At 47.1% G+C, this 22,857-nt stretch overlaps 1 protein-coding gene across 1 annotated transcript; it reads right to left on the reverse strand.

Annotated features, from left to right (window-relative positions):
* Positions 1-19,449: 19,449 nt before the first annotated feature.
* On the reverse strand, positions 19,450-22,775 carry LOC308597929 (small ribosomal subunit protein eS4-like). The gene is made up of 7 exons (XM_081213983.1): positions 22,758-22,775; positions 22,135-22,216; positions 21,430-21,606; positions 21,199-21,296; positions 20,788-20,959; positions 20,427-20,584; positions 19,450-19,695 (listed from the first exon to the last, which is right to left on the reverse strand). Exons 1-7 carry the CDS (start codon positions 22,758-22,760, stop codon positions 19,594-19,596), a joined length of 792 nt encoding a protein of 263 aa, XP_081070109.1. The 5' UTR covers positions 22,761-22,775; the 3' UTR covers positions 19,450-19,593.
* Between the last annotated feature and the right edge of the window lie 82 nt (positions 22,776-22,857).

Raw genomic sequence — 22,857 nt, forward strand, 5'->3', positions numbered from 1 at the left:
AGTCGAAGTTTGCAAAGAATTCGACCCAACGTATCTGCCTCTGGTTCAGGAACTGCGCCGTGCGCCAGTGCTCCAGATTCTTGTGGTCCGTGCAGACCTGCACCGTGTGCTTGGCGCCGATCAGGAAGTGCCTCCACGCCTTGAATGCTGCATGAATGGCAAGCAACTCCCTGTCCCAGATGGTGTAGTTCTGTTCAGACTTACTGAGCTTCCTGGAGTAAAACGCTCCCGGCCTCCAAGCCCCCTGCGGGTCTTGCTGCAACAGGACTGCTCCCACGGCTCTGTCTGATGCGTCCGTCTCCACCCTCATTGGCCTGCTGGGGTTGACATGCAACAGCTGCTCTTCCGACGCGAAGAGACGCTTGAGTGCCTGAAAGGACTGCTCCGCCTGTTCCGTCCAGATGAACTTCTTTTTCTTGGAACTGAACGTGTCCGTGATGGCCGCTGTTTGCATAGTGAACCCCTTGATAAACTTGCGATAGAAGTTCGCAAAGCCAACAAACTGCTGGACCTCCTTCCGGTTGCGCGGGCTCTTCCAGTCCAACACTGCACGAACCTTGGCGCTGTCCATGGCGAGCCCCTTGTCTGACAACCTGTAGCCCAGGAAATCCACCTCCGTCACGTCGAACTGGCACTTTCCCAGCTTGGCGTAAAGCCTATGCTGCTGTAGTCTGCTCAGCACTTCCTTGACGTGTCTGTCGTGATCCTGCTGCGATTCAGAAAATATCAGGATGTCATCCAAGAAGCAGACACACGTCTTGTAGAGGAGCCCCGCCAGCACGTGATGCATGAAAGCTTGAAAGCAGTGGGAGCCATTTTGCAATCCAAAAGGCATAACTCTGTATTCGTAGGTGCCCAGGGGCGTGAACATGGCTGTCTTCCACTCATCACCCTCCCGCATGCGAATGAGGTTGTACGCCCCACGCAGGTCCAACTTGGTGAACACGCGGCCCTTGCGTACTGTCGCGAGGAGGTCGTCGATCCTGGGCATGGGGAAGTCCGATGGCTTGGTCACACTGTTCAAGATCCGGTAGTCCACTACAAGTCTTTTTTGAGGCGTGTCCTTCTTCTTAACAAAGAATACAGGACTGCCTCCCACTGCCTTGGACTCTCGGATGAAACCGCGCTCTAAATTATGATCTATGAACTCTTTGAGTTCCTGTAGTTCGTCCTCAGACATGGAATACAGCTTCCCTTTGGGCAGCGCCGCCCCTGGCAGTAGGTCAATCTTGCAGTCATATGATCTGTGGGGGGGTAGCTTGTCCGCCTCCTTCTCGCAGAAGACCTCTAAAAATCCCGCGTATTTGTGGGGAATTGCTTGCAGCGTCCCCAGCTGCAGCTGCGCTTCCTCCTCCTCTCCCTCCTGCCGGGGCAGAATGCAGTGTTCAGCGCAGTATGATGAGCCAAAGACTAGCTGCCGCTGGTACCAAGCCAACGTCGGACTGTGTCTGTCCAGCCAACTCATGCCCAAGACAATAGGCGTGTCCGACAGTCTGGTGACATTAAAACTGATGATTTCCCTGTGATTTCCAAGTCGCATCACCATTGGTGGCGTTTGCTTCACCACCTGCCCCCCTAGCAGCTCCCTGCCATCCACCGTGACGACCTGCAGGGGCAGCATGGCAGGCAGCAGCTGTATAGCGTGTTTATCGACAAAGTCCTGCCCTATAAAGTCCGCATTGCTTCCTGAGTCAACGGTGATTGGCACATCTAGAGTGAGGCCATTGGGTAGCTGAAGCGATGCAGTGAGCTGCACTACTGGTTTGGGCGGGAGGGGGTCTGTGGGTTGCAAAATCTCTGGGGACTGCTTCACTGACTCGTCTGGCTGGGCCCCAGTGCCTCTGTCTCCAGCCAGACTCCGTCGTTTCCCTGCTGTGCGTCTCCGTGCTGAGTAGCTGCAGTCACCGTCGCAGAGGCTGCATTGAGCTTGTGGATCCTCTGGGGACACTCTTTCGCCATGTGCTGCGGACTTTCGCAGATGTAACACTTCCTGTTCCCTCTAGGAGGCTTCGCTTTGACTGCTCCCGGTGCTGTGGCTCTGGTTGCTGACTGAGCCCTGGCACCGCCAACCTCCAGTGGTTCCGCTCCCCCTCCTGGCGGAGGCGTGGATTGCGCACGCGCAGCTTCCCTGGGAACGAAGGAGAACCCTCTCGCTGGTTCGCGCCCTCCACGTCCTTCGTCCCTGCTCCATGGACGTTCCTCCAGCCGCACTCCCACCGCCAGCGCCCTCTGAACGACCTCCTGCGTGGTCCAGGGTCTCTCCCCCCTTGCAATTTCGTCTTTAACCGCACTGTTCAATCCTTCCCAAAATAGGTCTCTGACTGGAGCTGAATCTCTGTCCCATTCCAAGGCACTGACCAATGCAAAAAAGCGGGCATGGTACTGTCTTACGCTGGCCCTCCCTTGCTTCAGCCCATGTACCTCCTTCCGGGCAAGATCCACGTCTATGCTAGATAAAAAGCAGCCATCCATCACTTTAATAAAGGCATCCGCGGTTTGGAGCGCCGGATCCTTATCTCTCCACAAATTGCGCAGCCATGCTTTAGCCTCTCCATGCAAATGGGACATGATAAATCCCACCTTCTCTTGCTCATCTCTAAAGTCTTTGTCCAGCAGTTGCAGTGCACACTGTACATCTGCTCTAAAGTTGGGGTACTGTTGTAAATTCCCATCGAAGTGAGAGACTAGACCGCCTGTTCTTCTCCCCAACCCAATCCCCTCCGGTTTGGGTGTCAGTTGCCCTTGCTTCGTAAGCACTTCCAACCTGACCTGGAGATCCCTGTAGGCGGCAGCTGCGTCCTCCTCTCTCTTCCTGAATGCAAGTATCTCGGCATTCAGTCGTGTCACTGCTTCTCTGAGTTCTCCTATCTGCTGTTCAGCCGTTATATTGTCTGCCGTTCGTGAGCTGAGTCGTAGGCACCCGCCTTCTCTCCTGTCCGCGAGGCTGTAGATGCCCACAAGGCAGAGACGGAGCTTACTGTCAGAGCTGCTTCCAGATCCTAGCTCACAGAGGATCACGCTAGCCAGCGGTCACTTGTAAAAGTCTTTATTGAGTAACAGTTTCCATTCTCAAGCTGCTGCGCGCAGCTCTACATCTTAAGGGTTAGACCGGCGAAGCTCTGTCTGAGTCTCCGCCCCCTGTGCACCAGCTTACTAACCTAGCCTTACTCCACCTTTTCCGCCTGACCGTTCTTCTCTGGGTCCCTCTGCCCCCCGTGGTCTCTTCCTTCCGGGATTCTTCTGACGCTGACCCCCCGGACCCTCCTGTCTCCTTGCGCCGGGCTTTAGGACCTGGCTCCCTTTCCGGGCTGCTTACTGCGCCACCTTCCTGTGCATTTGAACTTGGCGCGCGCGCCCAACCTTCCACTTTCCGCCTGACCGTTTCTTCGCTCCCCGATGGAGGTGTGGCCACTCCTGACTCGTGCCCTCCCTCCTGTTGCGAGCTGCCAGCGCTTGATACCTGGCGCCCTTCCTCTCCACTGCTCTCTGTTGGTGACGCTGGTCCCGATTTCCAACTGCTCCCCTCTGAGCCCCCTCTGGACCCTTCTTCCTGGGGTGTCCCCCTAGGCTCCCCCCTTGCCCTGGCCACTGGTGCTCCTTTCTGTGAATCTTCTGATTCACTGGAAAGACTCGGAGATCTCGGGTCGTCGTCATCACTCATCTTTTCTTCGGCCTCCTCCCCCTCGCTCTCTGTTTCCTCCCTTGCCCTTGCCTCTGCTCCTGAACCCCTGACACTACCAAACCAGACACTCTCCTTCCCTCAACTGAGAGTTAGTTTAAAAGACAATGCCAGGTTACACCTCCTGTTACCACCACACACTGCTGCCTCTGTGCCCCCAGTAGAGAGTCACCCACCACCACACATCTCTTCCTCCTCTGGGAAGTGGCAGTAATACTTAAGTACACTGTACCTTCCAAAGCCACTTCAGTGTATTCTGAGGCCTCCAACTGCTGTCCCTGCTCCACTGGCCCAGAATCAGTATCCAAAGTAAGGGCATGGCATTGAGTTTCCAGCTCCAGGGACAGAGCACAACTCGACAGGCCTATTTTCATGTGTCATGAAACTGGAACAAACAGCAACTGGGTTTTCTACAGAATGCTATTTGTTCTGAATTAGTTGGTTGGTTTTGAGTTGGTTTTCCAGGGGAAAGCAGCAGAGTAAAGGCAAAACCTATGTCCAGAAAGCACAAGACAAGCATGGGCAGAGGAAGGGGTGTGTCCGACGGCGCAACGGCACACCGTTGGGCCTGCCCTTCACTTGAATATAGTGCACCCACCTCACAGAACACCACTTCCATGAATTCCCCCAAACTACCTCAGATTATCTTGTGGGGGAATTGTGTGAGGGAAAACTTAATAATTTGGAGTCTCAGGCAGGATTTGATCAAATAAACAATAACAATTTTATTTAACAGGGAAGTTTATGACACAAGTGGATAAAACTTAGGATATTTCAGTTTACAATGTTATTTCACTTCAAGGTTTTCTCAGTTGTTTCACGCTTAATAGTTTGGTTCTTTGGTACTTTCTGTCAGTTACACACCTCTTAGACAACCCTACTCCTGAGGTACTCCAAGTAATAGAGCCAGCCAAGGTTTCACTGGTTTGGGAGTCTTCTCTTACTAGAAGAGTCTCTCCCCTCCTGACTGGAATGAGACCTAAGTAGACTGTCTCTTTACAGTTTCTACTTCTCCTGGCTCAGCTTCAGCCTCCCAGTTAATTCCTGGCCTAATTACTCTTATAGGACACCACACACTCTCCTTCACACTAAGCTCAGAGACTCCTTTCTCTAGTTTGTGATCTTTTCCTCAGAGTCAATGTTTCTACCCAGAACCAACTCTTACTCCCTCTCTTCCTACCTATCCTCCCAACCTAAATCCCAACCTACTCCAAAACCTCCTCACAACACTCCCTCAAAGCTCACTAGCTGCCTCTCCAAATCCTTTCCTTTTCAACTCCCCTCTGGAACCTCGGACAGTCAGAGGCTGCCGTACATTAACCCTTTTCTGGCATGGGGAAAAGAAAAAGAAAATACCGTATTTTTCGCTCCATAGGGTGCACCTAGTTTTTAGGGGGGGGAATAAAGAAAAACAATTATTACACCCCCCCCCCAGCCCCAAAGAGCAAAGAAGCCAAGACACCCAGTGGGATCCATCCCGCTGGCTGTCTTGGCTTCCTCTTTAGCCACACACAACCTCTCCAGCCGGGAGAGGCTGCGTGCGGCTTCGTTTTTAGCCGCGGGGCTGGGGCTGAGGCGGGGGAAGCCCGAGCTTCCCCTGACCCCAGCCCCCAGAACAGGTCCGGGAGCGGAGGCAAGGTTGCGCAGCCTTGCCACCACTTCTGGAGCTTGCGGGCTGGGGGAGCGCTCCGAAGGTTTGCGGATAGCTGCCTGAATCCCGGGGAGCACAGTGGCACTGCACTCCCCGGGCTTCAGGCTGCTATCCGCAAGCCTTCGGAGCCCGGCGGGAACTCCCGCTGCACTCCAAAGGCTTGTGGATAGCTTCCTGAAGCCTGGAGAGTGGGAGGGGTCGGTGCGCACTGACCCATCTCGCTCTCCAGGCTTCAGCGAAAGCCTACATTCGCTCCATAGGACGCACACACATTTCCCCTTCATTTTTGGAGGGGAAAAAGTGCGTCCTATAGAGCGAAAAATACGATACTTGGGGACACAACCAGCCCCAGCAAAAACAATCTTTTCTATCACAGGGTGCAGTGGGTGCAGGCTGCCCCGGGTGTCACCACTGAGAGGGGTGACAAAATGCTGGGCGGCACTCACCGCTGGGCCTGCAGCGCACCCAAGCCACGCATCTCTCCTGGGAGAGACGCGCTGGCTTGAGCACGCAGAGGCGCTGCGCTGCCTCCCCCCCAAGGTGTGCCCCGCCCCTATGGGGGGCTCACCCCGCCCTTGCCGCACCCCACCCCAGGTGCCCGAGTGGCTTCCTCTGCCGCTGAGGACAAGTAGAAAACTTCCGGACCTGTACTTTCTAGGCCCAAGTCAGGCGAAAGTACGGACAAGTTCTGTATCTACACAGGCTGTACCTCCTAGAGAACAGCATGGTTATGTTAGTAATCAGCAATTCATCAGCCTGTCCATGCTGGTTATTGGACACTATTGCACAGGCATTGTGGTGAATGAATGCATGAATCTTTATTTGAGTTAGCCATTGGCCATAGCAATAAGACAACAATACGATATACAAAGAATAGAAATAAAAAGTCAGTTATATAAAATACATTTTCGGGTTTTTAATCAATCCTTCAATTGTGGATTTTATTCTGATTGCCCCAGCTAAAAACCTTGCAACCTTTGCTGTCACCTATTCATCTTGATCTGCCAAGAGAAAGGACACTGTGGCAGTGGCTGGGCGACCCAGAATGGCCAAAAAAGAGGGGTGATAATCTCATTCCTCAAGTCTTTATAAAGAGTGCAAGCCAGAAGGGCATGCGCCATCAATTTGGTACGGCCATTTCCGCAGGGACATAAGCGTTTTTCGTGTGGAATCTGTTGGAATCATCCCTCGAGTCCAGCTGAGGGCAATACATTCAATCTTGTGAGAGTAAAACCGTGTCTATATTTTAGGGTTGCTCAGTATGCAGTTAGGGTGCCAGAGAGTTGAAATGGGAAGGTGGAAAATAGTCATGTTGTTGTTGTTTAGTCGTTTAGTCATCTATGTCCTCCGCTTGGCTTGGGGATCTATAGTAAACTCCCACAACCTCATCTGTCTCCTGAGAAATCTCTATGTGGGACAAGAAGCTACAGTTAGAACTGGATATGGAACAACTGATTGGTTCAAAATTGGGAAAGGAGTACGGCAAGGCTGTATATTGTCTCCCTGCTTATTTAACTTATATGCAGAATTCATCATGCGAAAGGCTGGGCTGGATGAATCCCAAGCCGGAATTAAGATTGCCAGAAGAAATATCAACAACCTCAGATATGCAGATGACACAACCTTGATGGCAGAAAGTGAGGAGGAATTAAAGAACCTTATAATGAGGGTGAAAGAGGAAAGCGCAAAATATGGTCTGAAGCTCAACATCAAAAAAACGAAGATCATGGCCACTGGGGCCATCACCTCCTGGCAAATAGAAGGGGAAGAAATGGAGGCAGTGAGAGATTTTACTTTCTTGGGCTCCAGGATCACTGCAGATGGTGACAGCAGTCACGAAATTAAAAGACGCCTGCTCCTTGGGAGAAAGGCGATGGCAAACCTAGACAGCATCTTAAAAAGCAGAAACATCACCCTGCCAACAAAGGTCCGTATAGTTAAAGCCATGGTTTTCCAAGTAGTGATGTATGGAAGTGAGAGCTGGACCATAAAGAAGGCTGATCGCCGAAGAATTGATGCTTTTGAATTATGGTGCTGGAGGAGACTCTTGAGAGTCCCATGGACTGCAAGAAGAGCAAATGCATCCATTCCTAAGGAAATCAGCCCTGAGTGCTCACTGGAAGGACAGATCATGAAGCTGAGGCTCCAAGACTTTGGCCACCTCATGAGAAGAGAAGACTCCCTGGAAAAGACCCTGATGTTGGGAAAGATGGAGGGCACAAGGAGAAGGGGACGACAGAGGACGAGATGGTTGGACAGTGTTCTCGAAGCTGCCAGCATGAGTTTGACCAAACTGCGGGAGGCAGTGGAAGACAGGAGTCCCTGCCGTGCTCTGGTTCATGGGGTCACGAAGAGTCGGACATGACTAAACGACTAAACAACAACAACAACAACAACAACAACAACAGGGTGGGATTGAAAGCAGACCTGGCCATAGCATTAGGCAAAGGGATGCAGCTGTCTTAGATGGCTAATGTTGAGAAGTGGGCAAAACCAGTGAGGTTTTATTGAGCCAGAGTATATGCCAGGCAGCCTATTCTGCACCCTCTAAGGTAGGCTGCTGCACTCAGATGTGACAGAAGATGCGGCCCCCATCACCAGTGTTTTATGTTTGTTTATTTGTTCATTTGTTTAAAAAAATTGGGAAAATCAATAAAGAAATTGGGGGGGGGGGAGACGGCCCTGGCTGCTGAGCTGTCAAAGGGAGCCTCGAAGCTGATGTGGATCCCAATAGTGCCTGCCCTCCCCCTCCCTGTCAAAGGGGGCCACGCAGCTGGTCCTGATCTTGATCCCTCTTTCCCTTCACGCGGCTCCTCCTCACGCTTCCCTCCGTCTCCAGCAGCCGCCCCCTTCCCCAATTGAGAAAGCCATGATAAGCCCACCTCCCCTCTTCCAGCAGCATCACACAGACCTCTCCCAGCTCCCTTGTGCCTCCCTCTGTCCCCCCATCTATCTATCTATCTATCTATCTATCTATCTATCTATCTATCTATCATCTATGTCTTTTAAAGCCATTGGCCTGATCCAGCAGATTCTTCTAATGTTCTTATGGTGGGTTTGCCCAGAGGAAGGGCAACGGAGGTAACCAAGGGCCATTGTGACTGCCTCCTAAACTAAAAGGCTCCAACCTCATAAGGGACTTACTTGGTCATGGCACGTGGGAGAGGGGCGACTTTCCTGCTGATAGACAGGACCCTTTTCTTGATCTTATCTGCTGCCTGCACAGCACTGCTAGGGGTGCCCCTCACTGTGCACCTATGCCTGCGGGGGGGGGGGGAGATATCACTCACTTGTCATAGCAGGAGACACGATAGCGTAACCAGCATGTGAAAACAAGGAATTACCAGCTACTTGACAATGTAACACTGTGGAAGCCAGCTGAAATCTAACAGTTGGATAACTAAACGAAGGTCTAACAGAAAGAACCAGCAACCTTACTGCACATGCGCCGCTAAAGGAAATACTGAAAAACAAGCAAAATAATATGTTAGATTGCTGCAATCTCATACGCTTAAAGCCAGAACTGCACCACCTAAGCCATGTGCTGGTGGCCAGAACTTTAAGCCACTGGGAGGCAGTCCATGCAATGCCATAGGCCGGGAATGAAAGGAGTGGTTAATTATATCCTATTCATTAAGAGACAGCAACCAGGAACCTACTACATGTGTGCAATAAGTTAGCAGCAAGAACTGCATCCCCAAAGCCAAACGGCAACTGTATAAACAAGTCAAGGGACTGTCCTGGCGCTGGGAGGAGACCTCCAAATCCCAAAAGCCACCCCCACAAGCAGCACCAGTTGCAGAAGGCCTAAGCATGCTGCCAAGCGGCCCAGAAGGGATCAAATACTAAACTTGAATATTAAATTCAAGTTTAGTATTTGATTGGCAATTTAGTGATAGACTTCCGGTCGGTGCCAGCGCTTAATGGCGGTCCTGCCTCCGAGCTCCGGAGAAGGACTGCTTCGCAAGTTCGGGTCTTACCCGCTACGGCGAGCGGGGGACCCCTAAAATCTCAGGCGCTGAAGCCTGAGAACAAGGAGACTCGGTGGGCACCTTTGCGCCCCCCGGTACCGTGAAAGAGCCTTTTTAAAGGCTACGGATCGACATCGGGAGTGAGCGCGGTGCTGAGAGTCGTTACCCAGCCTGCGAAGTGAAGCCGCGTCGCCATAAGCGGAGAGCGCCGATTCCTTCCTGAAAAGAAAAATTTGGACTGAATTCCCGTGAGTAAGAGCTGAAAAATAATTGGGACCCTTTAAATTTTGAAAATTGAGCTAAAAGCGGGAGATTAAATCAAGGAAGTCTGCCTCCCCCCGACTGCATGAAAGTGAAAGCAACGGAACTTTAAACTTGCATCCGCTGAAACCCGCTCTTTAATTAACCAAACCGGACACTTAGACCTTAGATCTCCCCTCCAGCTAGCAGGGCAGAGGGGAGGTGAATGAGACTTTAATAACTGCATGATTCACCTGAAGTAAAAATCCTCCGCTGTCTTAACTATTGAAAGTACGAAACGGTCTGCCTCTTTAGAACAATACGTCACTGAACTGACTTTTGCCTGCAGAGTGATACTGTGACACAAAGTTTACACAGTGACTGGTTACAGTATATTACAAGAATAAACAGCATAAACTGGGAAACTGTGGCAATTTGCAGCTACAAGCTTTTAGTAACATTGACTTTGACTGTGTTAATCTTTCTTTTTTATATCTTTGGACATTCTCCTTTGTTCTCGTACTTGGATACTTTATTTTATGGCCATTTTGATTTGCTCCCCCTAGAGGGTAAAGTAAAGTTCGGCACGGCCTAGGATAGTGGAATTTTCCAACGGGAAACAGCTCCCGTGGGAAGTGACCTTGACATGAGTGGCGCACAAGAAGAGATTGTCACAAGAGCCAAAATTAGGCAACAACAACAACAGCTGCAACAGCAACAGACAAAGAAAAGAGGCTCAATTTCAGCTGCAACTCCAGGACCAGCAGGAGCAACAGAACAAGAAAAAGGAGCAGCTGCCTCTATGGAAGCTGTGACAGACGCTCTGCTCAAGATAAATCAAACTCTGGAGTCTTTGACAAAACAGACTTCAGAAAATACACAAAAATTAACAGAAATATCAGCAAGACTAAACCAGAACACAGAATCTATAAATAAATTGGTGGAGGAAAACGCTACTACACGTCAAATTGCTGAAAATGCTAAAGCTGTTGCTGGAGAGACGCAAGAGAAATTAGAGCCGATTGCTAAGAAGGTTTATGAGCATGACGCAACTTTGGCCTTGTGGGAGTTACAGAGAAAAGAGAGAAATTTGAAATTAAGATCGATTCCGGAGAATGAGAGGGACAACCTTGCGGAATACCTGACACGGGAGTTTGTGGACTGTTGGGATCTGGAGGAAGACGAATTTAAAATTACAACAGCTTTTAGACTGGGTAAAAAGCAGGACAGAAAGACTCCGAGAGACTGCCTGATTACATTTAGATCCAAGGAGGAAAGAGACAAAATATTAGGACTACATTTTGAAAAGGCCCTGCAAATTGGCAACTCAACTGTACAGATCTTTAAAGACATCCCAAAATACATTTTGGATTTAAGAAACTTTTACAAGGACCTGGTTCTTTTGTTAAAGAAAAATTCCATCCGCTTCAGGTGGGAATTTCCACAAGGATTGTCATTTGACTACAAGGCAAAGAAGGTGAAAATAAAGACAATTCAAGATAAAGACAAATTCTTGGCAAGAAATCAGGAGGACCTGCAGAAGGGGACTGTGGACGTACTTGCAGAACAGAGGAGAGCACTAGATATTCTGAATCTCTCGATTGGACCAAAACTACCACCATCAGAAGAAGAGCAACAACTTGGAGCTGTTGGAGGAGCCTTAGGAAAATAACAAGATGGCTCTGCAATTCCTCAGTTGGAATTGTAATGGGCTCAATGGGCCTTTGAAGAGAAGACAAGTATTTCATATATTGAATAGAGAACAGCTGGATTTGATATGCCTACAAGAAACTCACATAACTAGAGCCCACAGGAGACTACTTACAAACAAAAGACTAGGACAAGAATTCGTTTCTTCAGATAAAGTTAAGAAAAGAGGAGTTGTAATATATGTGAAAGAGAAATGGGCTCCAAAAATGATATTTAAAGATGAACAAGGGAGATATTTGGCAGTGGAGATACAAGTACAAGGAGAAAAACTCTTAGTTGTTGGAATCTATGCACCAAATGAAGGCAAATCTGACTTCTTTAAGAGACTTCATGAAACCCTGACGGACTATCTGGATTACAATATGATAATTATGGGAGACATGAATGGCGTGGTCTCCACTAATATGGACAAGGCACAAAGACTAACAATTAGTAAGGAAGGGAGACTTCCTAAGACTTTCTTTGAAATGACTGAAAATATGGACTTGATAGATATATGGAGAACAAGGAACCCTCTGGAGAGAGAGGGAACCTTTTTCTCCCAAGCAATGATGACCTGGACCAGAATTGATCAAATCTGGATTACTAGTGGTATGGCTCCAAAGATTAAGAAGGTAGAAATCTGCCCAAAAACTTGCTCCGACCATAACGCCGTGAAGATGGAAATGAAACTTACAACAACTGGTCAATTTAGATGGAGAATGAATGACACCCTCTTTCGAGATAAGGAGATTCTTACGAAGGCCCAAAAAACTTTAAAAGACTATTTTGAAATAAATCTGAGGGCTGACGTCGAGAAAAGAGTGATCTGGGACGCAAGCAAAGCGGTGATGCGAGGCTTCTTGATTCAACAAAACTCAATAAAGAGGAAAAAACAAAATGAGAAAAAAGAAAAGATTTTGGAAAAGATAAAGGAAGGAGAGAAAAAATTAAGAGTAAAACCAAAGTCCCAGGAGATTTTAAGAGAGATCAAGTTATATCAGACACAATATATGGAATTGATGAACCTAGAGATTGAATGGAAGATAAAGCAGATGAAGCAAAAGACATTTGAATCAGCAAATAAATGTGGCAAACTTCTGGCATGGCAATTGAAGAAAAGGCAGAAACTAAATACAGTTACAAGCCTAGAAGTGGATGGAAAGAATATATCTAAACCCAATGAAATTAGAAATTGCTTCCTGAGTTATTTTAAAAAACTTTATACTCAAGGCCCGCAAAATGAAGAAGACATAGACAAATTCCTTGATAAACATGGATTACAAAAAATCTCTCATCAAAGTAAGATGGATCTGAACCAGAGAATAACAGAACAGGAGATAGAGGCTGCCATTCAGAATATGCAACTGGGCAAATCTCCAGGACCAGATGGATTGACTTCAAGATACTACAAATCGCTGAAGGAATGGCTGATTCAACCACTAAAAGAAGTCTGTAATGAGATCCTTGAGGGAAAAAAGACACCTGAATCGTGGAAAGAAGCATATATTTCACTCATACCAAAGACAGAGACTGAAAAGACTCAACTGAAGAACTACCGCCCAATATCACTACTTAATGTGGATTACAAAATTTTTGCAGACATTTTGGCAAAAAGATTCAAAAAAGTGTTGATGGAGAAGATCCATAGGGACCAAGCAGGCTTTCTTCCTAAAAGACACCTAGCAGACAATGTAAGGAATGTGATAGACATTTTGGAAAAGTTAGAGGTGAACATAAACACTAAAGCAGTATTGATCTTTGTGGACGCGGAGAAAGCCTTTGACAATATTTCTTGGAGTTTTATGATAAAGAATCTTCATGGGATGGGGGTAGGTCAAGGTTTTGAGAATGGTATGGCTGCAATATATTCTGAGCAAAAAGCTAAATTGATTGTAAATAATGTAGTGACGGAGGAACTTAAGATAGAAAAAGGAACACGACAGGGGTGTCCAATTTCCCCATTACTTTTTATTTCAGTTCTGGAGGTGTTGCTGAACATGATAAGGGAAGACCAGCAGGTTAAAGGAGTGCAGGTCGGAGCTAAACATTACAAGTTAAGAGCGTATGCAGATGACCTAGTATTGACTTTGCAAGAGCCAAACACTAGTACGAAAAAGGTTTTAGAAATAATTCAACAGTTTGGCCAGGTAGCTAGATTTAAGTTGAATAAACAAAAAACCAAAGTCTTAGGAAAAAATTTAACAGATACAGAAAAGGAGAAGTTTCAAGAGGAGACAGGGTTGACACTGGTTAAGAAGGTGAAATACCTAGGGGTCTATTTGACATCTAAAAATGCGAATTTGTATAAAGACAATTATGAAAAATGTTGGTCAGAAATCAAAAAAGATCTAGAAATATGGTCAAATTTGAAATTGTCAATGTTAGGCCGAATTGCTGTGATTAAAATGAATGTATTGCCTAGAATGTTATTTTTGTTCCAGACCTTGCAGATTCTGGATAAGATGGAATGTTTTAAGAGGTGGCAGAAAGATATCTCGAAATTTGTCTGGCAGGGCAAAAAGCCCAGAATCAAATTTAAGATATTGACAGATGCTAAAGAAAGAGGGGGTTTTGCCCTGCCGGACTTGAAACTGTACTATGAGGCAGCAGCATTTTGCTGGCTGAAAGAATGGATGCTCCTCGAAAATACAGACATCTTAGATCTGGAAGGTTTCAATAATGCTTTCGGTTGGCATGCATATCTATGGTATGATAAAGTCAATAGTGCCTTTAAGAATCACATTGTTAGAAAAGCATTGTTTAATGTTTGGATAAGATACAAAGATCTGTTGGAAAACAAAACCCCTAGATGGGTCTCACCAGTGGAGGCCAAGGCAGTGAAGAAACTCAATATGGAGGTCGGATGGCCGAAGTATTGGGAAATCTTGGAACAAGATGGAGATAAGTTTAAATTGCAAAGTTATGAGAAACTGAAGCACAAGGTACAAAATTGGTTTCAATACCATCAAATAATGGAATTTTTCAAACAGGACAGGAAAATTGGCTTCCAGATGGAAAAATCAAAATTAGAAACCGAATTGTTAGAACCCAGTACTAAGAATTTATCTAGAATGTATAACTTGTTGCTGAAATGGAATACACAGGATGAAACAGTCAAATCAGCTATGATTAAGTGGGCACAGGATGTCGGTCACAACATCATGTCAGATGACTGGGAATGGTTATGGAACACCGGTATCAAATTATGGCGTGTAACGCCTTAAAGGAAAATATTATGAAAATGGTATACAGGTGGTACATGACCCCAGTCAAACTGGCAAAAATTTATCATCTGCCCGATAACAAATGTTGGAAATGTAAAGAGACTGAAGGTACCTTCTATCACCTTTGGTGGACATGCCCGAAGATTAAGGCTTTCTGGGAAATGATCTATAATGAAATGAAAAAGGTACTTAAATCTACTTTTCCTAAAAAACCAGAGGCCTTTCTCTTGGGCATGGTCGGCCAATTGGTGCCAAAGAGGGACAGAACTTTCTTTATGTACGCTACAACAGCAGCAAGAATACTCATCGCAAAATACTGGAAGACACAAGATCTACCCACTCTGGAAGAATGGCAGATGAAAGTGATGGACTATATGACATTGGCCGAGATGACAGGCAGAATCCGTGACCAAGGAAAAGAGACGGCGGAAGAAGAATGGAGAAAATTCAAAAGTTATCTTAAGGACTATTATAAACTTAATGAATGTTAGAGTGTTGTGGTTTTCAGGAACAAAGGGATACAGTGATATAAGGTCAGAATACAGAGATGACTAAGATGACAGAGGTTGGAAAGTAATAATTGGGAGTTGCTATAAAATTATGGACATTGGGATGCAGAAAGGGGGGGTATGGGGAAGTCCCAGAAAAGAGGTTTATGAAAATATGTTATGAAATTATACGTGTATGTTTGTCTTTTTAAGTGTTTGTTTGTTTTCTAAAATTCTGTAAAACTAATAAAAATTTATATAAAAAAAAAAGATTGGCAATTTAGTATTTGATTGGCAATTTCTTTTGGTGATGGAGAATTAAGTTTGAAATTCGTATCGAAAGTTTGCTTAAGGATGAGCACTTTACTCTGAATTTCATCACGGGAAATATGGTTCGAGTATCGCAAGTGAAACCGAGTGCATTTTTGTATCAGTTCATCATTATTGAAGTGTTCAATACTTCAATAATGTAACTTCCACAAAAAAATTGGAAAGTTCACATATTTCCCTAACAGCAGAAAATCAGTGTCAGTCCAACAATAACAAAGTCAATTATTTTGAAGTATACATTCACTCTGAAGTCTTTTTCAGCATCCTCTTGAGTTAGACATCCCCTGCGAGTAATAAAAGTATCTAAACACCTAGTTTGACTGATACATGTTGACATTCTTGAAGTATGTTATTCCATTTCTCTCTAAAATTCAAAATGTCTGTATGCAGTTGATCTATGTTGTCCCTTTCAACATCCAGTGTGGCATTACATGATTCTATTACCAAGTGTCAGGGGCTGCCTCAGGTCTCAGCTCACAAAAGACCAACGCCAAGCTCTTCTTATATACAAGGATGTTTATTTCAGTTCATTATTGGTTCCACAACCGAGGCGTGCAGCCCCGCGTCTTTTAGCCTAGACGTTTGAAGTCCCCTCTGAGTCGGTCCCGCCTCTACACCAGCTTAAGAGGCTTGTGCTAGACCACCTCTTCCTGTCCTTTCTTTTCCGCAGGGTCTTCCTGCCCCCCTGGGTTCCTTCCCTCCTGCTTTCCCCTGACGCGGATCCCTCAGATGCCTGCTCCCCCCTCCTTCGTGCTTTGGGGCCAGGCTCCTCCTCCGGGCTCTCTGCATTTCCGCGCGCCTCCACATTTGAACTTGGCGCGCGTTCGCTACCCCTGACCTTCCTTTTGACAGCTACACTACTCCCTGTACTACTCTCCGCCCCTTCCGGCAGGACGTCCTGCCCCGATCTCCTTCCCCTGTCTCCTTCCTGCTCTGCTCCGTGTGTCACACTGGGAACTCCACCCTTCTCACTCCGTTCCTCCTGGGAAGCCGACCCCGATCTCCCACTCCCACTCGGGGTCTCCCTGCTGCTTCCCTGCTCCTGGCAGGTCCCCCCTGTGACCCCCCTTGGCTTGACCAGGGGCGCCCCCTTCTGGGAATCCTCCGATTCACTTGAGAGACTCATGGCAGACCTCAAGTCATTGTCATCCTCTTCCTCACTGTCTTGGGTTTCTTCCCCATCGCTCTCCGTCTCCCCCCTCACCTGTGCCTCTGTCCCTGAACCCCTGACACCAAGTTTATCTCATGTTTCATTGTGAGAAGTTTGCTCTGAATCCTTGACATTACAACATATTCAAAAGTGTTCAAGTATTTTTTTATTCACCGAAGATCAGCTTTACATTCTGCAGTTAAATTCACTGATCTCAGATACTGCAGTTCTAATACCATCAAAATGGTTTGCAATTGGTTTTACACTATCAATCCTTGCTGACCATCTTGTTTTTGAGACTGAATGAAGTGAGGCAGGAACATTTTTCTTCAGTACCTCCCAAAGTGAAGGGCTTGCACTGAAGACATTGAACATTTTCTGAATGGTTCCAAAGAAGGTAATAGCTTCGTTACAGGCTTCAGCACAATCGGTACCAACGAGATTCAGAGTATGATTGGCACTAGAGAAAATGCAGTTCTCATTCTTTCCATTTAGGATAGCCTGTACACCTGCGTACTTTCCAGCCATGTTAGACCCATTGTCGTATGCTTGACCGACAGTCTCGAAAGTTAAAATTGAGCCTCTCTAAGATGTCTAATATTTCAGTGGCAATTTCTTCTCCAGTCTTTATGGAAAATTCATGAAAACCAAGAAAGCTTCTTTCAAATGCTTTACAAAAGGGTTTCCACTCCTCCCTTGACTCCTCTGGGTCCCTAATTTTGGTGGTCATATCAGTTTATTCTCTTTGGTTGACATTTCTCTGTCTGGATCTCTAGCATGGTTGTAAGGGCAGGAAATCGCGAAGCGGATTTGGAATAGGAGCAAAAGCAGAAAGATGTTACAGACAACTATTTAGGGTGTATCCTATGCTCTTTTAAAATGTGGTCTTTTTGGTGGGGGCAATTATAGGTTTGTCATTTTTGATTATATATTTTGTGCGGTTTTTGTTCTGGTTTTGTTCTGCGAGGTGCCCTGAGCAGTATATAAAGCCAATAAATAATAAATAATACATAGTTGCCATCAAAATCATTCCACCCACCCACCCCTTGCAAATCAGTCTTCTTCTCAAAATTTAGAGACTTTCAGCAGTTTGCAAAGGAGGAAATCACTCCAAAGCACGGTGGATGCTTGAAGTCAGACTGGAGAAGCCCAGAGAAGTTGCATTTGCAACTGAATTTCCTGATTTGCAAGGGGTGTGTGTGTGTGTGGAATAATTTTGACACAAATTGCAAGGGGGTAGGAAGTCAATGAATGAATTAAATGTATTGTTGTAGTTGTTACTCTTGTTCAAGAATGGTGATGATTATTAAAGCAGGCAAACTTTTGAAAACTAAATAAACCACATTTGTAGAAAACGGTTGGCACTCACCTCTCCGGCAGTCGCGCTGGATGATCCTGGGTCCTGGGAGTAGCGGTGAGTGAGAGCCAAGTTGCCACACAGGACTTTTCTCACCTTATTGAACCTTGCAAGGGATCCAGAGGCTCATCCAGCCTGACAGGAATCTCAGCCTAGAATCATTGGGTGGTAGAGCTAGGAGGGAGGCGTTTTGACACTTCCCATCCAGCTGGCAGACAAGCAAAATGGACAGGAAGTGCCCTTCTCCCTAGGAAAAAGCCTGGCTCCTCGTTTCTCTGGGGACGTTCTCAAGTGACACTCCAAGGCAGCTTTTAATGCCACTCACAGAGACGCTTCAGCCAGCCTCCCGGCTGTTCCTTGTTTTTCAGAACTGATGAGAACAGAAAGCCTTGATCCCTTTATTATGAAGAATTATTATTGGGCTTTTCAATTTTTTAAAAAAATCCACCTATTATTCCTGAATTGCAGGGGATGGGACTAGATGACCATGGGACCCATTCGAACTCTATGATTCTATAGAGTCATTCACTTTTTCTGGCTGGTGTTTGTATCCTCATACTTGCTGTATGATACTTTGTCACTCAACTCCTGAAACTTCCCTTTTTTCTTCACTGCTCATCTCTCAAACCCTGTTTTCCTTAGCATGAAAATATTCAGATGGATAGCCCAATTGCACATAGACAGTTCCCCGTTTGGACCTCACCATGTCAGCATAATCCATTATTTTATAAGCCATCTATCCTGGATGCTTGAACCAAGATACCCGTCTTGTCAGGGGCTGGACTAGATGACTGTTGGGGCCCCTCCCTTCCAATGCTACGATTCTGATTTGCCTATCAGGTTGTTGCCAGTTGAGTCCCCTTCTGAGGAACCTCCATCCCAATTATCCCTCGCAAAAAGGCTTTGGGATTTCTCCATTTCAACATCTTTTTTCATTCATTTCCCATAAATCCTTGGCCTTTGCAAAGGACCACCATATATGGAAAAACAACCCTTCCAGCGGTTCACTTTCCCAACCCATATTTGAAAGCTTAATGTCGCTTATAGGGGATTTTTTAAGAAAGGATTTATCGCACCAGCATTGCTGAGGTCTCCTGGCTTCCTCCCGAGCCCCCTGTCCCCGAACGCTTTTGCCATCCTTTTTCTGGCCTGTTTTTCCAGGCTAGCTGCAGTGCTGCCCACAATCCATTTGAGGCATTTCCCCCCCATAACATTTTATTAGTTTTCCAACAATAACACAAAATAAAAACCCCTCCTTGGTTCCATTGTATAGCAATGTACTACATGTCCATTATAAAGTTTTAACCATTTGAAATACTTATTGTCCATTCATAATCAAATTACAAGTATTCTTACAACCCCGCCAATGTATTAACCTGTGTACCAGGGCATTTGTACCTGGTCACCTGCTCTTTGGAACTCCCTGCCTCATATTTAGGGCAGGTGGCTCACCAGCTCTGGGGATCCTTCTTTTCAGCACCTGCGCCAAAGATTCCTGTTCGGAGAAGCCTAACCCCGAGATTAATTTTAATTCATTTTGAGGCCTTTTAACTTTCATAGGGGTGGGTTTTCCTCCTTTTCCCCATATTACCTCCTTGCGAATTGCTTTTGACAATCCAGCAGGCTACGAATCTCAGGAAATTAAGTAATGAATCCCTCCAAATGACTACTTTTGTAATTTCTTTATTTGGTTCCTAAAAGGCATAAGTCACTTGATGGAAAACAAACCCTTGAAACCTCAGGGGAGTTGACTAGATGCAAGACTATAAAACCGAGAGTGTCTAGTCCCAATTGGGTTTCCATGTGCATCTTCACCCGCTGCTCTGCTTGGCTGCCAGCCGCTTGTCTCGCTCCTCGGCAATGGTGAGGCGGATGCCCTTCCCACGAGGCAGAGAGATCCACGGCTTGTTCCCCTGGATTTATTATAAAAGCAAAATATAAACCACAAAAGATCTCATCAAAATTTCTTCACGAACGATAACTTTTTAAAAAACCATTCCATGGTAACCTCTGCAACCTCCCAAAATTTCAAAGCTTTCCATCTACGAGATCCACCAGAAATATTTAAGGAAGCCGGCACCCTCAATCCATCCACACAGTGTCGCACAACTAATGTCTTGTTTGCAATAATATAAAACCAGGGGACTGAAATGGAGGTTGGGCAAGGAACTTCTGCAGAGAGGGAAATAGGCAAGAGGGCCAGATTTTTTTGTTTATGATATAAAATAGGTTTTCTTCCTGCCTTGCATGGGATCAGACTAGACGACCGGCGGGGTCCGTCTAGGAAGCCCTCAATCGACATGGATCTCACATTCTGGAGATGATGCCATAAATTCCTATTCTTCCTTGTAATCGATAAGCGCAAACTGTTCAATTATTATTTGCTGGTGTTTAATTTCACGTCTTTCCTATCAGATTTGAATGGATTATTGCTTTAGTAAAAAAAAATAGGAGCAAGCCGCAAGGCATAGAATACCACCCAACATTCAAAACCATGGAAAAGGTTCCCCATTTTAGGCATTCCTACATGGGGAGCCTTTTCCATGGTTTTGAACGTTGGGTGGTATTCTATGCATCTCGGGGGGTGAAAAGGTCTTAATAAATTCCCGAAAAATTGAAATAATATTAAATAAAAAGCACCCACCTTGCCAATGACAAAGATGTTGGAGAGTCTGGTGGCAAAGCTGTTGCCGTTGGTGTCCTTGACGTGGACCACGTCAAAGGAGCCAGGGTGTCTCTCGCGGTTGGTGATCACCCCGATGCGCCCCAAGTTGGCGCCCCCCGTCACCATGCAGAGGTTGCCTGTTGGGAAGAAGAGGGAGGAAAAAGGGTCAGAAGGCGGAATTGGGACTGGGCAGGGGGGACAGAAGTATATGTATATATATATATGCTTCCAAAAATAGGGGTGCTCCGGAAGGGAGCTTCCAGGGCCAGAGGAAGTCTCCCCGTCTCCCCCCATTGGGGAAGGATTCTGGCGCTCTTGACACGCTCAGAGGAACCGTCACCTGTGTCAAACTTGATGAAGTCGGTGATCTTGCCCGTCTGCAGGTCGACCTGGACAGTGTCATTGACCTTGACCAGGGGGTCCGGGTAGCGGATGGTGCGGGCGTCGTGAGTCACCAGGCGGGGGGTGCCCTTGGTGCCCACCAGGATGCGGCGCACCTTGCACAGCTTGTACTGCCAGGAGGAATGGAAGAAACCAGTAATTTTGTCAATATTAAGAGAATGCCAGCAAGGCCGAGTAATTCTGTAAAAAAAAAAGGATTTGAACCCAGTCTAACTCACGAGGGATTTAAATCGTGACTTAAATCACGAAACCACTCCGAGCATTTATTGTTCCTTCCTCTGGCTGTCCATCTTAAGATGCCAGCAAGGCTGAGTCTTTTGGTAAGAAAAGGATTCAAATCAATTCTCACCTTGGCCTCCTCAGGGCTGATGCGGTGCACGGCAAAGCGCCCCTTGGTGTCGTACACCAGGCGGAAGTGCTCGCCAGTCTTCTCGATGCTGATGACGTCTGCAGGGAGAAAGGGCGGGAGTTACGACGGAATGCCAGTGTGGTGCAACCGCTGCATAAACCCGTTTTCCGCTGTGCGGAATGCCCCACCGCTGGCATTTCAAACCCCGGTGCTAGAAATCTAGGGCCTTACCCATGAAGCCCGCTGGGTAGGTGACGTCGGTGCGAACCTTGCCGTCAATCTTGACAAAGCGCTGCATGCAGATCTTCTTGACCTCGTCGCCCGTCAGGGCGTATTTGAGCCGGTTGCGGAGGAAAATCACAAGCGGGAGGCACTCACGCAACTTGTGGGGTCCCGTTGACGGGCGTGGTGCCTAGAACCCCAAAAGGGAAGGTTACAGGGCGGCATGCATTTTCCCAGATGATATTTTACATCCCTTCATTGTTTTGTCACAATGTTCGACAGACTCCCCAACTTATCCTTCCCCAAGATCTTTTATTTTCTACATTTCCGTTATTTTGAAGTATAATGTTGTGTTAGTTTCTCTGTTACTGGTTATCAGTTAGTTCCTGTTGTTATGCACTGTGTTTAATTTTGCATTTTTCTGCCATAAACTATCCCGGGATGAATGGTGGGATTTAATAAGAAACCACAAGGAATTTATAGATTAGAAATTCAATAAACCACCACAAGGAATTTCTAGATTTCATACCGATTTAATAAACCACTACAAGGAATTTAATATGTAAATAAGGAAACAAAATTATGGGTAAGGCATTAGCCCAGGTGCAAACTAATGCCTGAAGTGCAAGGCTCCCCTTTTAAAAAGGGTTGTAAAAGGAAATATAAATATGCTTTTTCCCTATCTCCTTTTATACAAAGTTGGAAAAAAGATACTTGCAAAGACTCCAGTCAGCTTGTCCAGCATCCAGTGCTTGGGGGCTGCTACCCGTTTCAGGTGCTTCTTGGGTCCTCGAGCCTGAGGGGGGGGAAAGCAGGCAAAGGGCGTGGGTTCGAATTTGCCCGGATGTTTAAGCGGATCATTCTCGCAAGGCGGCGGGCTCGACTAGATGACCCTCGGACCCCTTCCAGCCGCCCCTGTTCTATGCACCCGCACCCAGCTCTTCAGTTATTCCCGTTTTAATTGATTCCCATTTAGTTTCTAGTCGAGCATCCTTGGGCTCCCTTCTCCGTTAGGGCAACCCCCCAGCAGGATCCAGCCCCGCTGCTGCGCCCCAGTCCAGTGGCAGGCAGTTCCCCCGGCCCTTCCCATGCGATCGCTTTAGAGAGCCTGGCTGGCCGGCGGCCTTGTTCCCTGCGGCCCGCACTGCGCATGCTGCCCCCCCCCGCAAGACCGAGCGAGCCTCGCCGCGGCGCCTCCGCGCCCCCGAGCGCCATTTCCCCGCCCCACGGAAGAGCGGCGCCTTCCGCGCCCCTGGCCCCGAAAGCGCCGCGCTCGGCGGAGCCGCCGCCTCGGATGGCTACGGATCGCTCCACCGACCCGAAGCCCGAGCACTCACCATGGCTGCGGGTTCTCGACGGAAAAGGAGAGCACTTCCGCCGCCCGGGGGTTATATATCCGGGTCAGGCAGGGCGGGGCGACGAAGCCCGGGCGGATGG

The sequence above is a fragment of the Podarcis bocagei genome (genome assembly GCF_964188305.1).
Source record: "Podarcis bocagei genome assembly, chromosome: 11".
NCBI lineage: Eukaryota > Metazoa > Chordata > Lepidosauria > Squamata > Lacertidae > Podarcis > Podarcis bocagei.